This window comes from Miscanthus floridulus, chromosome 8 (assembly GCF_019320115.1).
Source record: "Miscanthus floridulus cultivar M001 chromosome 8, ASM1932011v1, whole genome shotgun sequence".
NCBI classification, from domain to species: Eukaryota; Viridiplantae; Streptophyta; class Magnoliopsida; order Poales; family Poaceae; genus Miscanthus; species Miscanthus floridulus.
This window is the reverse complement of record NC_089587.1, coordinates 131,534,868-131,545,861: the sequence shown is the minus strand read 5'-3', so window position 1 is coordinate 131,545,861 and position 10,994 is coordinate 131,534,868. Positions and strand designations below refer to the sequence as shown.

Genomic DNA, 10,994 nt, shown 5'->3' with positions numbered 1-10,994 from the left:
TCTCGCTAATCCCTGTGGGTGGCTTGTGGTTGAACTTGGAGCGGAGGTCGTGGTGATGGAGTCCTCGAACGAAGGTGGTGATGACCTCAGCTTGCGTGATGTTAGGAATAGAGTTCCTCATCTTAGAAAAGTGTCTGATGTAGCTATGAAGGAGCTTGAACGACTTCTAGTAGATGTAGCTTAGATCATGCTTGGTGCCCGGTCGAGTACACATAGCCATATAGTTGTTGATGAAGACTTTTTTTAGCTCTTCCTAGGATCCGATGGAGTCTGAGGCAAGGCTTGTGAACTAGTTCATCACGGTTGGTGTGAGCATGATGGGAAGATAGTTCACCATGAGACTGGTATCTCCTCCGGTGGAGCAAATAGCGGTGGCATAAGCCTATAGCCACTATGTGGGGTTCATCCGTCCCTCGTAGGGCTCGACCCCAGTGATTTTGAAGCCACAGGGCCACTAGAGTGTTTGGAGTGCCCTCATGAATGCTGGGGCCCTTCGGGGTTGTCAGCGCTGTGATCTATAGCATTGCCGACGTTGAGCGGCTCGAGAACTGAGTCTGAGTTACCATACTCTTCCTTGTACTCTTGATGGCAGCGTACTTCTTCTTCATGACAACTAAAACGGCGCTCATCAATACATCATCGCACATCTCGGAGGTTGTTGAGGTGCACTCAGACGTCCTGGTCGACCTCCTAGTCGTGTTGGCAAGGGTGTTCGATGTGGTTGCCCCTAGCTCCCCCTAGAGGGGTTGTCTATTGTTGAGGTGCTGGTCGATGAAATAACTTGGGCGGCGATCAGATCTTGGCATGGCTAATCGGTGAATTGAGCTTGTGGAGTATGAAGGCCTCTGATCCTAGTAGATCTTATTGACTTGGCAGTGTGTCGCTTTAAGCATGGCGATGACCTTGGCGACCTCCGGTGTCTATGGGAGCCTGGTGAGCTCATTGGCAGCCATGACTAGGTTGGCGCTTGGGGTCTTCTAGACGTCGTGGCCATCAACACGAACAAATTCATCATCGAGGTTACGGTGGAGTTGGCGTGGCCTTCCTTGTGAGTCAAGCTGAGCCTCAGCCATCACAAGGGTAGTATCGTTTGCTCGGTGTTGCTCACGATTGATGTTCCTATTTATGCAGGCAACGTGGTCCTCCTTAGTTTCCTCTTCCCATGGGGGACTGTCGATGCTGACGTTGAAGATCGCGCCACCACAGAAAGGAGGGAGAGGAAGTTGTTCGGCGGTGGTCTCGGCGATAGTCTCCATAGAGCCCTAGGACTCAGAGTCTAGATTCTCCTCCAAGATGGTTTGGAGGGATGTTCTGGGGCATCGGTTGACGTGTAGCATGTTGACAGCCAGCGGGAGCTAGTCGGTGATCTGGTCAGTGAGAGGATAGAAATCTCCAACCTAGTCTATGAATTTTCCCCTAAGGGCATCTTGATAGGTGACAACAACATTGGTGAGACCAAAGGGTAGGTCCATAACCCTTGGAGTTTTCTAAGTAGCCTCTTCTAGAGCCAATTCTGTGATGGAGAGGCAATCGACAAGCTTCTGGCTGACCTGATCGATGGATGCGATTAGATCATCATTGTTGATTCGCCTCCTCTAGTAGCGGGGAAGCGGGCGGTGAGTTATCGACGAAGACTGTAACACCCTAGGTGTTTGGCTCCCACAAAATTGCATTTCATTTCATAAACATGTGCATCATCTACCTCATCCTGTCATTGTTACTGAAACATGTATATGCAATATTCTCAATTATGTTTGTTTCATACTTGATTACTTATGAATGGTAGTTAGTGCCACATGTAAATAATGTGTTGTGTTGAATCACTACGGTCTTGGTTTGTATGTCGGGAGTTGTTTGAAGTCCTTCGTGATTTCCGGACTACCGGGATTATGGGAGCTTAAGTACAGGGATTTAATCACTTCAGTGATTGTTTTTGTACTTATATTCTTATAATTTGGTCAGTTCTGTTACAAAGACAACCTCGAAAGCAGTTTGAGATCAGATCTATAGTCATAGGCATTGAGGTGATCAGTGTAGTATTGATCTGCACTGGCTCGATGAGCTCTTTGACTCCATCAGCATTGATGATCCATGAGATCGATCTGACCATGAAGATCTGGCTAGGCTGTGGGAAGGACAAAGAGCTTGCAGAACATACCATCTTGTTCGACATGGAAACAACACGCACACCCCTACCTAGCGCGCCAACTATCGATAGAATATCGTCGGCAGTCCTCCGAGGGTATCCCACGAAGGTAGATTGATCGGTAGAGATGCGTGTAATCGAGAACAAGAAGGCAATAGAGACACACGAGTTAGACAGGTTTAGGCCATCAGTATGACGTAATACCCTACTACTGTGGTCTATTAGATTGTATTGGCTATCGTATGATATTGCGTGTGTTTGAAGGGGGTCCCTCCCCGCCTTATATAGTCCAGGGGGCAGAGTTACAAGTCGGTTAGATCTAGGAGATAACCGGAAAGTAATAACAGATTACAGGAATTATAGGATCATATGTATCCTAACAGATCTCATAGTATCTTTAGGATATCTTCTCGATGTCTTGCGGGAGGCGCCAAGCAGCGTCGTGCCTCGTAAGGCTTCATCTTGTGGGCTAGGTCGCCCCTGGGGGCGCATCCCATGTGGGTTGTTGTGGGTATCCAGGGTCGTACCCCCACAACTACCTTGGTGCAGGTATGTCTAGGTTGTATTAGGAATAACTGCCTAGCTATTTGCAACCAATTCGAATCGCCGTGTCTCTCGGATAGTGAGAAACTCGACTAGCTCCAGCATCATAGTAATTGAACTATGGAATTTGATTGTTATGATGAACATGGGAATGCTACACCGGCTATGGTTATTATTGTTATGCTACATAATCATACATCACATGTTTGGCATAGGTTAGATGCTAATCTAGAGATGAATAGCTATAATTAACTTTGAATCGAATTATAAAATGTATAGCTCAACTAGTGGCTTTTTATGTAAAATGTTGTCAAGCCAGCTCCACTTATAAAGCCTTGCATGATCCTTGGTGTCACTTTATTTTTTGGTTTATGACGGGTAAGTCTAGCTGAGTATATTCGAGTACTCAGAGTTTATCCCACCATATTGCAGGTAAAGTTCTCGGCCTACTAAAGATGGTGGCTAACCGCTAGTGAGCTCAGTGACTCTATATAGTGTTCTTATCTATATGCTTTTGTTAGAGGATGTCATGTATGCTAGCAATGTATTTGGAACTTATATTATTATAATCAGTTGAAAGCTATGTTGTTTTCACTAATCGGTTTTGAAACCCAAACTTGTATTATTATTTGTGAACTCATTGTAAACATTATTTCCGTTGCAACTCTATGTATATGATGTGTATTGGATTAATCATATGATGTTGGTTGTGATGTTGATTTACTAATATCCTTCGTGACACTCGATGGACTATCGGGTTTATTAAGTGAAATTATGTACGCATCAACGTGTTAAACGGGGACAGCCATACTTGATCTTGTATAAATTGGGCGGTTTTATCACACCCACGAAGGGCATCACACTCTCGTCAGCGGAAGTCATCCCCGCCATGGCTAGCTTGGTCACTAGAAGATCGAATTCAGCCCTTCATCACCATCATGAACTGGCCAAGTGAGGCCACAAAGGCTCAGGGGCTCCTAACAAGATCCTAACATAGGGGGTATGTTAAGCCTTAGGATCAAAGGTTCCTAACCAAGAGACCCCCGACCGACCCCTCAGGATCACGCAGTGGCTCAGGGGATATACCCATCGGGTACGCTCGTGCGTACCCTTAGGCCAAGGAATCAAGCCGAGCCGGAGCACGCCCGTTGCCTTTACTCGGGGCTTGGGGGCTCGCCTGAGCCTCAGGCTCCCGATCGATGAAAGCTTGGACCCGATACTTGGCTCCCTCCTGGCCTTCGGTGCAAGCCAAGGCCTGAGAACGAGAAGGTGCCCCTGAGCCACCGAGGCTCAGGAAGCACCCTAGCGCTACCCCGTAGGCGTGACTCTATTAATCGCTCCTTAGATAGGGTCATGCATGGGGTGTGACACAAGAAGACAAACTCCTCCACTGGCTACAGGGGCTTAGGGGCTTATGGGCCCGCATGTTAGCCTCTCAAGTCAGCCTCCTTTGCCAACAAGAAGCCTCAAGAAGGTGCACTTGGTGGAGGCCGGTCCAAGCCGACACAGCCAGACACTCAACATGTCAGAACAGAGCACCTAGACGACGCCTAGAGCTTCTTCAGCTCCATGACATCACCACGGTCCACACAGGCATCGCTGCAAGACCCTCTTGGACTCTAACGCAAGTAGACCATAGGCTCAACTCCCCAAAACTGCCATGTACCCGACCTACCTTAAGATATAAGGGGAAGGTCAGATCCTAAGAGGGGGACGACAATTCGAGATAGATCATTTGTCCCCACCGTTCAACTCGAGCTCTACACCGAGAGTAGAGCAACCTAGAGAGGGGCACCAAGAGCTCCTCCACCGCACCATCGTCTTCCTCCTCTTCGGTGAGGGGGAAGGCTCCACTAGCGGCGAGGCATCCTAGGATCAGCACTGAGCGATCCCCTACCAAATCTCTCTCTTTCTCATTTACACTCTGTTGTAACCCACTTGATTTTGGGTGCTCTTGAGTATAAGGCTCATCATCTGCTAGACATAGGGCACCGATCGCCTGAACTAGGATAAACCGTTGCATCCCCTCAATGATTCTTATGTTCTTGAGTCCACCCTAGCCACCCGAGACACACTCTGACACTACCATGAACAACAATGCTTGCCACGGTTTTGACCCCGCGATAACAACTTAATGTTGCTTCATTAATTTAGAACTATTCATTAAGTAATTAGAGCCTTTCACTTAACCAACAGGGATGGAAACACTTAATTGCTTACATTGTTTAGGTCCGTTAGAAGTCAAGTTTGGGAAGGAAACTCATTCTCGCGCGTGTAGGATGCTACATTGGGTTAATTGATCAGTAAAAGGAATGAGGGTTATCACTTATCTAATTCTCTAATCTTGACTAAGGACTCATCTCAATTTGAAATATAAACTTGATGATCAATTTGGTAAATTCTTGCTCATGCGAGGGGTAGGTCACTGTGAGTGTGGGATCTCAAGTGACGTAGCTCGTGGAGTAGTTAAGGACCAGTGCATTGGGATACGTGAGCCTTGAGTAACCACCCATATAGACCACATGTCGTTTATGGGGATGACAAGCCGAGTAACTAATTGTGCCCTGTCTATCTGTGAAACTGGCAAGGTGGTGGCGCTGGTTAGATGGTGGTAGCATTAACCAGGAACCAGTTGAACCTTTCATGAGACATTTGGGCTGGATTGGGGAAAGGTTGAAGACGTGAGGCAACTCTTGCTCGGGCACAGGTATGGTGGTTTGTCTCGTTCTTCGTGTGGGTACAATTTGTACACCTCTATAGAGTTTGAAAGCCTGAAGTCCCTTGGGACGGAACCTTTTGGTTGTTCCTACTTTATATACCCATGTTAGTGTTGATGATGGAATTCAATGTTGACCCTTTTAATTATTTTACTCATAGCTGCTCGTTATGAATCTATACTTGCTGATTAATTAAATTTTGAACCATGAGCATGCCATCCCTTTAATAAACGCCATGCTTTTCTACAAATTTACAAATGCCTAATAATACCCTTGCATCCACCAAATATCTATATGTTCGGAATTAAGTCTTGCGAGTATGAAATGTACTCACGGTGCTGCCGTTAAGTTGTTTTGCAGGTAATCTCATTCCGGTCGATTCGAGCCAGTGCTCTATTCACCGCAGCATAGTAGACCTTGGAATAGACGATTCCAAGATGAGCTACAAGTTAACTCCGATATGATATTCATATATGAGCGACCTCGAGATATTAACCATAGATGGGAATAGACTTCAGATCAAACTTTTGTACTTTGCTATAATCTATTTGTGAAAGGTTTTCGGATCTTTAATCATTATTGTAGTAACAATGTATTATCTATTGGTCATGTGTTAGTTTATTACTTGGATTGCCATATGCCATTCAACCACACAAAGATCCTGAAGAGGAGGTGCGGACGGCGCCCTCTTGAAGGATCCGTGTCAGTTGGGGGCGGCTTAGGTTGGTTGGAGGATGAAGCCTGTGTCATTCCAACCGGTATGGGAGAACCCCCTCAGAGAGGGAGAGGGGAGGAGCGTTGAGATCTTGCGGACGAGAAAAGGTCGAAGACGGGAAAGAAAAGAAGAGAAAAAAAGAACTGTTATCTTTCATAACCAGTTGCAAGTGGGTAGTTTTTTACCCTAAAAGCAACTAAAAGTAGGAGGAAAGCTGCTTTAAGTTTTGTAGTAGAGCAAAATTAAATTTTAGCCTAAATCAACAGTGACTTTTGAATCCTCAACTCTAGTTCGGCCCCAACTCGATGGTGTCGAAGGAGTTGACGAGGCGAAGGCATCGAGCTCTGCTGCTGCTCGCTCGCCGGACGCCGGGTGGAGCTCTACTGCTACTGCGCTAGCTCACGGCGCCGTGGATGCCCTAGATCCGGCAAGTGTGATGGTAGCTCATCGCGCGGAGCAGAGGAACCCCTCGCCGTCCGTGTCTTGGCCATCGCGCTCTCCAGCAGGGCCACTGAGGACAACGCCATGTGCTGCATCTGCGACAAGATGCTGCACGTGATTGTCTACTTGTCTACTTTATCGTAGATGGTGGAGAAGAGAGAGTATACATATACAAGATGGTGGAGACCAGGACTCTGTTCGCTTGATCGTATCAGCTATGATATAATATTTTTCTTTTACAACAAAACAGCATTAGCCGACTTATAAACCACATAAACGATCAAGCGATCAGGGTGTAGATTTTCTAACACAGAAGGAAGTAGATGGTGGAGAAGGGAGAGTATACATACAGATTGCCTATTTTTTAGTGAAAGTACATGAACCATATATATGTTATAAAATTTTATGGTTCTAAAAAAAGTAAAATTTTCTTTCAAAAATAATTTATTTACATGTGAATCAGTGAAAACAAGTGTTTTATGATTGTATATAAACTAGATAAATATTTATTACGAGTCCATAAGTGAGAGCGTACGAAAGCCACGGCTGCTCAACCAAACCATTTTTTGCTTTTCCCACCGCTGCTTTCCCATATCTGCTTATATACCGTCCACAGCTTACCGTAGCTCTTCTAAAAGCCATAGATGAACGAAACAGGGCCTCAGTTGCCTTTTGGTTTTTGAAAAAACAAAAGCTGGTTAATAATCCCCAGGGATGGCACATCAGTACACAAACATGTTTGGTACCTGTCTCCTCTCCGCACTTGAAACCCATCCCTTGCCTAGCTCCGATCTCGCGTCTTCGCGTAGCCCTCATTCGAAGTCGACGGCACCCGTCTTCTCTCCGCACTTGAAACCCATCCCTTGCCTAGCTCCGATCTCCTGCGAGATGGCCGGCAAGATGAAGGAGTTAGACGGCGCCAGCCCTGCGTGAGTCCTTTCCCCTTCGCGTAGTATGGCCATTGAGTTGTTTTCCGAACCATGGGAACGGTTTGCGCTGATTCTTTTTGCTATGCTTTTGGGCTTCGTGCAGTAAGATCTTCATCGGCGGGCTCTCCAAGGACACAAGCATGAGTACGTGCGGATCCCCTCCAGATTTGGCTGTTAGCGGATTTCAATTTTTTCTGCCGTCTTCTCCTTGTATTAGCTAGGGTTTCCTCGTATTCCCTCAGATCTGGTCGCTCGTTGGTTGTAATGGCTGTTCATCATCTTTTGTGCACGCTAGTTTACTCGATCCAGTGTTGATTAGTTAATTGTAGTTAATTTCGTGTCTCAGTGTATGCTTAGCATGTGACTACCCTTACTAAGGAAGCATGTCTAACTTGATTTGGGAGCACTGAGTTATGCCTTTTTCTGTTTTGTTGAGTCGGGAGAGGAGTTAGCCCTTGATTTCTTGTTTGTTGATGATTTCTTAACTTGGTAATTATTTATTTTGCTAATTTTCTTACAGTCTCACGTTGTTGAGTTCGAATTATAGGTGGAGTTGATCCTTTCATTAAATTTGTGAGGTACAATAATACATTATATTATTATATTTCCATGTTCTTGGCAAATGGCCTGATGCCTGACAATCTATGGTGGTTTTATCCCCATTGCTAATAGTATTTTATGGCAACTTATCTTTTAAATTATGGCTAAACACAATCGCTTTACATCAATGGTATCTAGAAGAGAAGTTCTCAAAGCAAAATACTGTAACATTCAGGGACAAAACATATACTTCAAACTGTTTCTTCCTGCTTATTATGATGGATTTTTAGGATATATACCTTTGTTTATGTTGTGAGCTGGTTAATTGGGCCTGTGGCATGATTGTTTAGTAAACTAGCTAACTAGTTTGGAGCTGTACTGATTTTGTGACATTTATTTTCTGAAAGTTCAAGTAAAAGGTCATAATAATTTTCATGGAAGATATTTAGATTGCCTTTACCTGCAAGGTTTATTCTGGGACCTTCAACAACCAACTGCTTTACTTCGTGACTTTTCAGGTACATTCAAAGAACATTTCGGGAAGTATGGAGCTATAATTGATGCTGTCATAATGAAGGACCGCTACACTCAAAAGCCCAGAGGCTTTGGCTTTATTACTTTTGCTGATCCAGCTGTTGTTGACAGAGTGATTGAGGATGAGCATGTTATCAATGGAAAGCTGGTAAACTTTTTGGTTTTGTCTTTGGTTTATATCTTTGTCTCACTCTGTATTAGCTCACAGTACATCCTGTTTCATGAAAACATATAGTAAAAAAAGATATAGTAAACATAAGAAGCACTTCTGTGTGCAGTTTGAAATCTCATTTACTCTTAAAATGCAGGTTGAAATTAAGAGAACGATCCCTAAGGGAGCTGCTCCCTTGAAAGATTTCAAGACGAAGAAGATTTTTGTTGGTGGATTACCCTCAGCTCTAAAAGAAGGTATATTTGTGTTTCCTTGGCTGCATAGTAGCAAATGTGTTTTTTTGTCCTGCATAGTAAATTGAATTTGGTGACATAATTTGAATTGACAGATGAATTCATGGAATTCTTTTCCAAGTTTGGAAAGGTTGTGGAGCATGAAATCATCCGTGACCATACAACCAACCGGTCACGTGGATTTGGTTTTATAGTCTTTGATGCAGAAAAAGCGGTAGATGATTTATTAGCTAAGAAAGGCAATATGATTGATATAAATGGTTCTCAGGTGAGGCATTATGTAGCTTTTTCTGAGCTTTGTAAATCTTATTTCCTGCGGTCAAGACATCACACAGTAACAAATTGTGGTATTCTAGTTAAGTCTATAGAGCACATCTTATTGGGCCTTTTTGTTTCAGTTGCTTTAGTTTTGCTCTTATATGAGTGGCAGGTTATTCTCCAATCTTGGAAGTAAACAAATTTGAAAGAAATATAGGTTTGACTTTCTTGCTTTGCTGTAGGTGGAGATCAAGAAGGCAGAACCAAAGAAACCCTCTAACCAGCCACCTCGTTCACTTGATAGCGAACCTAGGGGCCGTCCATATGCAGACAGTTATGATGGATTTGGCAGCTCTTACAATTATGGTGGTAGTTTTGGTCCTTATAGATCACCTGGAAGTTTTGGCGCTAGGCCTGGAGGTTACAATAGTGCTTATGGTCCTGGTGATTATGGTAGCGGCTATGCTACTTATGGTGGAGCATTAGTAGGATACCGTGGAGAGCCCTCCCTTTATTCTAGTCGCTATGGTAGCACTTACGGAGGCAGCTTTGGTGGCGGATATGGTGGTGGCAGTTATGCCGGTGGATTAGCTGGTGCATATGGGCGTGATGCCGGGGGCTATGGTGGTTCTAGCTATGGTCCTAGTTATGATTCTTCAGGGGCTAATACTGGTGCTGGGTTTGGCACCGGTGGACTCTATGGTGCTAGGACTGGCTATGGTAGCACTAGTGGCAGTGGTGCTGCTGGTCGTTACCATCCATATGGAAGATAGAAAATCACCAGTGCTGCTGTTTGCTAGAGAAGCTTCCAGAAGATCAATTCTAGATGTGTGCTCAAGAGATTGTCTGCATTTAAAAGATCCACTGAAGTTCAATATGCTCAGTTTTCTGTATTAGAAAGTACTGTTAGATGAACTTGTAGAAATTTAAACCATTGTTTTAGTAATTGGAATTGGAATTGGAATTTAAGCATACTTAATATGGGTATGCACTTTTATAGATAGAAAATGTAGTGACTTATTAAAGCTAGCCGCTAGTATATGCATGTGTTCTTTGTTAGTATAGTTTGCTTTGTGTTTAGGAATATTATGGAGTGCTCTAACTTAACCTAAGTGGTGAACGCTGCTGGCAGTTTCTTTACATGTAGTTACAGAATTGTTAGTCTTGTTTCATTATATTTATTATATACATCTGCGGGTCTGCATAGGTTATTTATTTGTAGTTCAATGGATTAAGTTGTACTTAGAGCTAGATTGGTCTTTATATACAGTGGTTCACATGCTTTCACGTGAAGCTTTGACGCTGTTATTAAATGATATATTCCCACCGGTGTTCATGTCTTTATGCCGATGCTGATGTTTTTCCTTTTCACCATGTCGGTGATTTGAATATCATCACCTTCGTAATTACATCTTAATTACATTGGGGGGCAGCAGCATCGTTCTACATCCGTTCAGGCAGTTCTGGGGCTCGTTTGGCCATCTTCCTCTAACAGGTACTGTAGCAGTACTGTGCAGTACTGTACCATAGAGGACTTATCTGCCCTGGGTAAAATGAACTGTGGAAGCAAAGCCGGTGAAGCCATGTTTTGGCGCCTCCAGCTCTATCGTGCTACACAAGTGTGGTGCTACAGTGGAGTTCCACCGAACTGGTTCTTGGCAGGGTTCTGGGATTTGGCCTGAATTACAGTGGATTCTTTTTCATTTTGGTTTGGCCTGAGGCGATCAAACGGCCAAAAACTTTTGGCCTATTTCGAATTTTCATCC

At 44.2% G+C, this 10,994-nt stretch overlaps 1 protein-coding gene across 1 annotated transcript; it reads left to right on the top strand.

The window, feature by feature from the left end:
• Positions 1-7,238: 7,238 nt before the first annotated feature.
• Positions 7,239-10,140, top strand: LOC136477285 (uncharacterized). The gene is made up of 6 exons (XM_066475411.1): positions 7,239-7,491; positions 7,595-7,635; positions 8,550-8,713; positions 8,874-8,973; positions 9,066-9,238; positions 9,471-10,140. Exons 1-6 carry the CDS (start codon positions 7,277-7,279, stop codon positions 9,999-10,001), a joined length of 1,224 nt encoding a protein of 407 aa, XP_066331508.1. The 5' UTR covers positions 7,239-7,276; the 3' UTR covers positions 10,002-10,140.
• Positions 10,141-10,994: the final 854 nt, after the last annotated feature.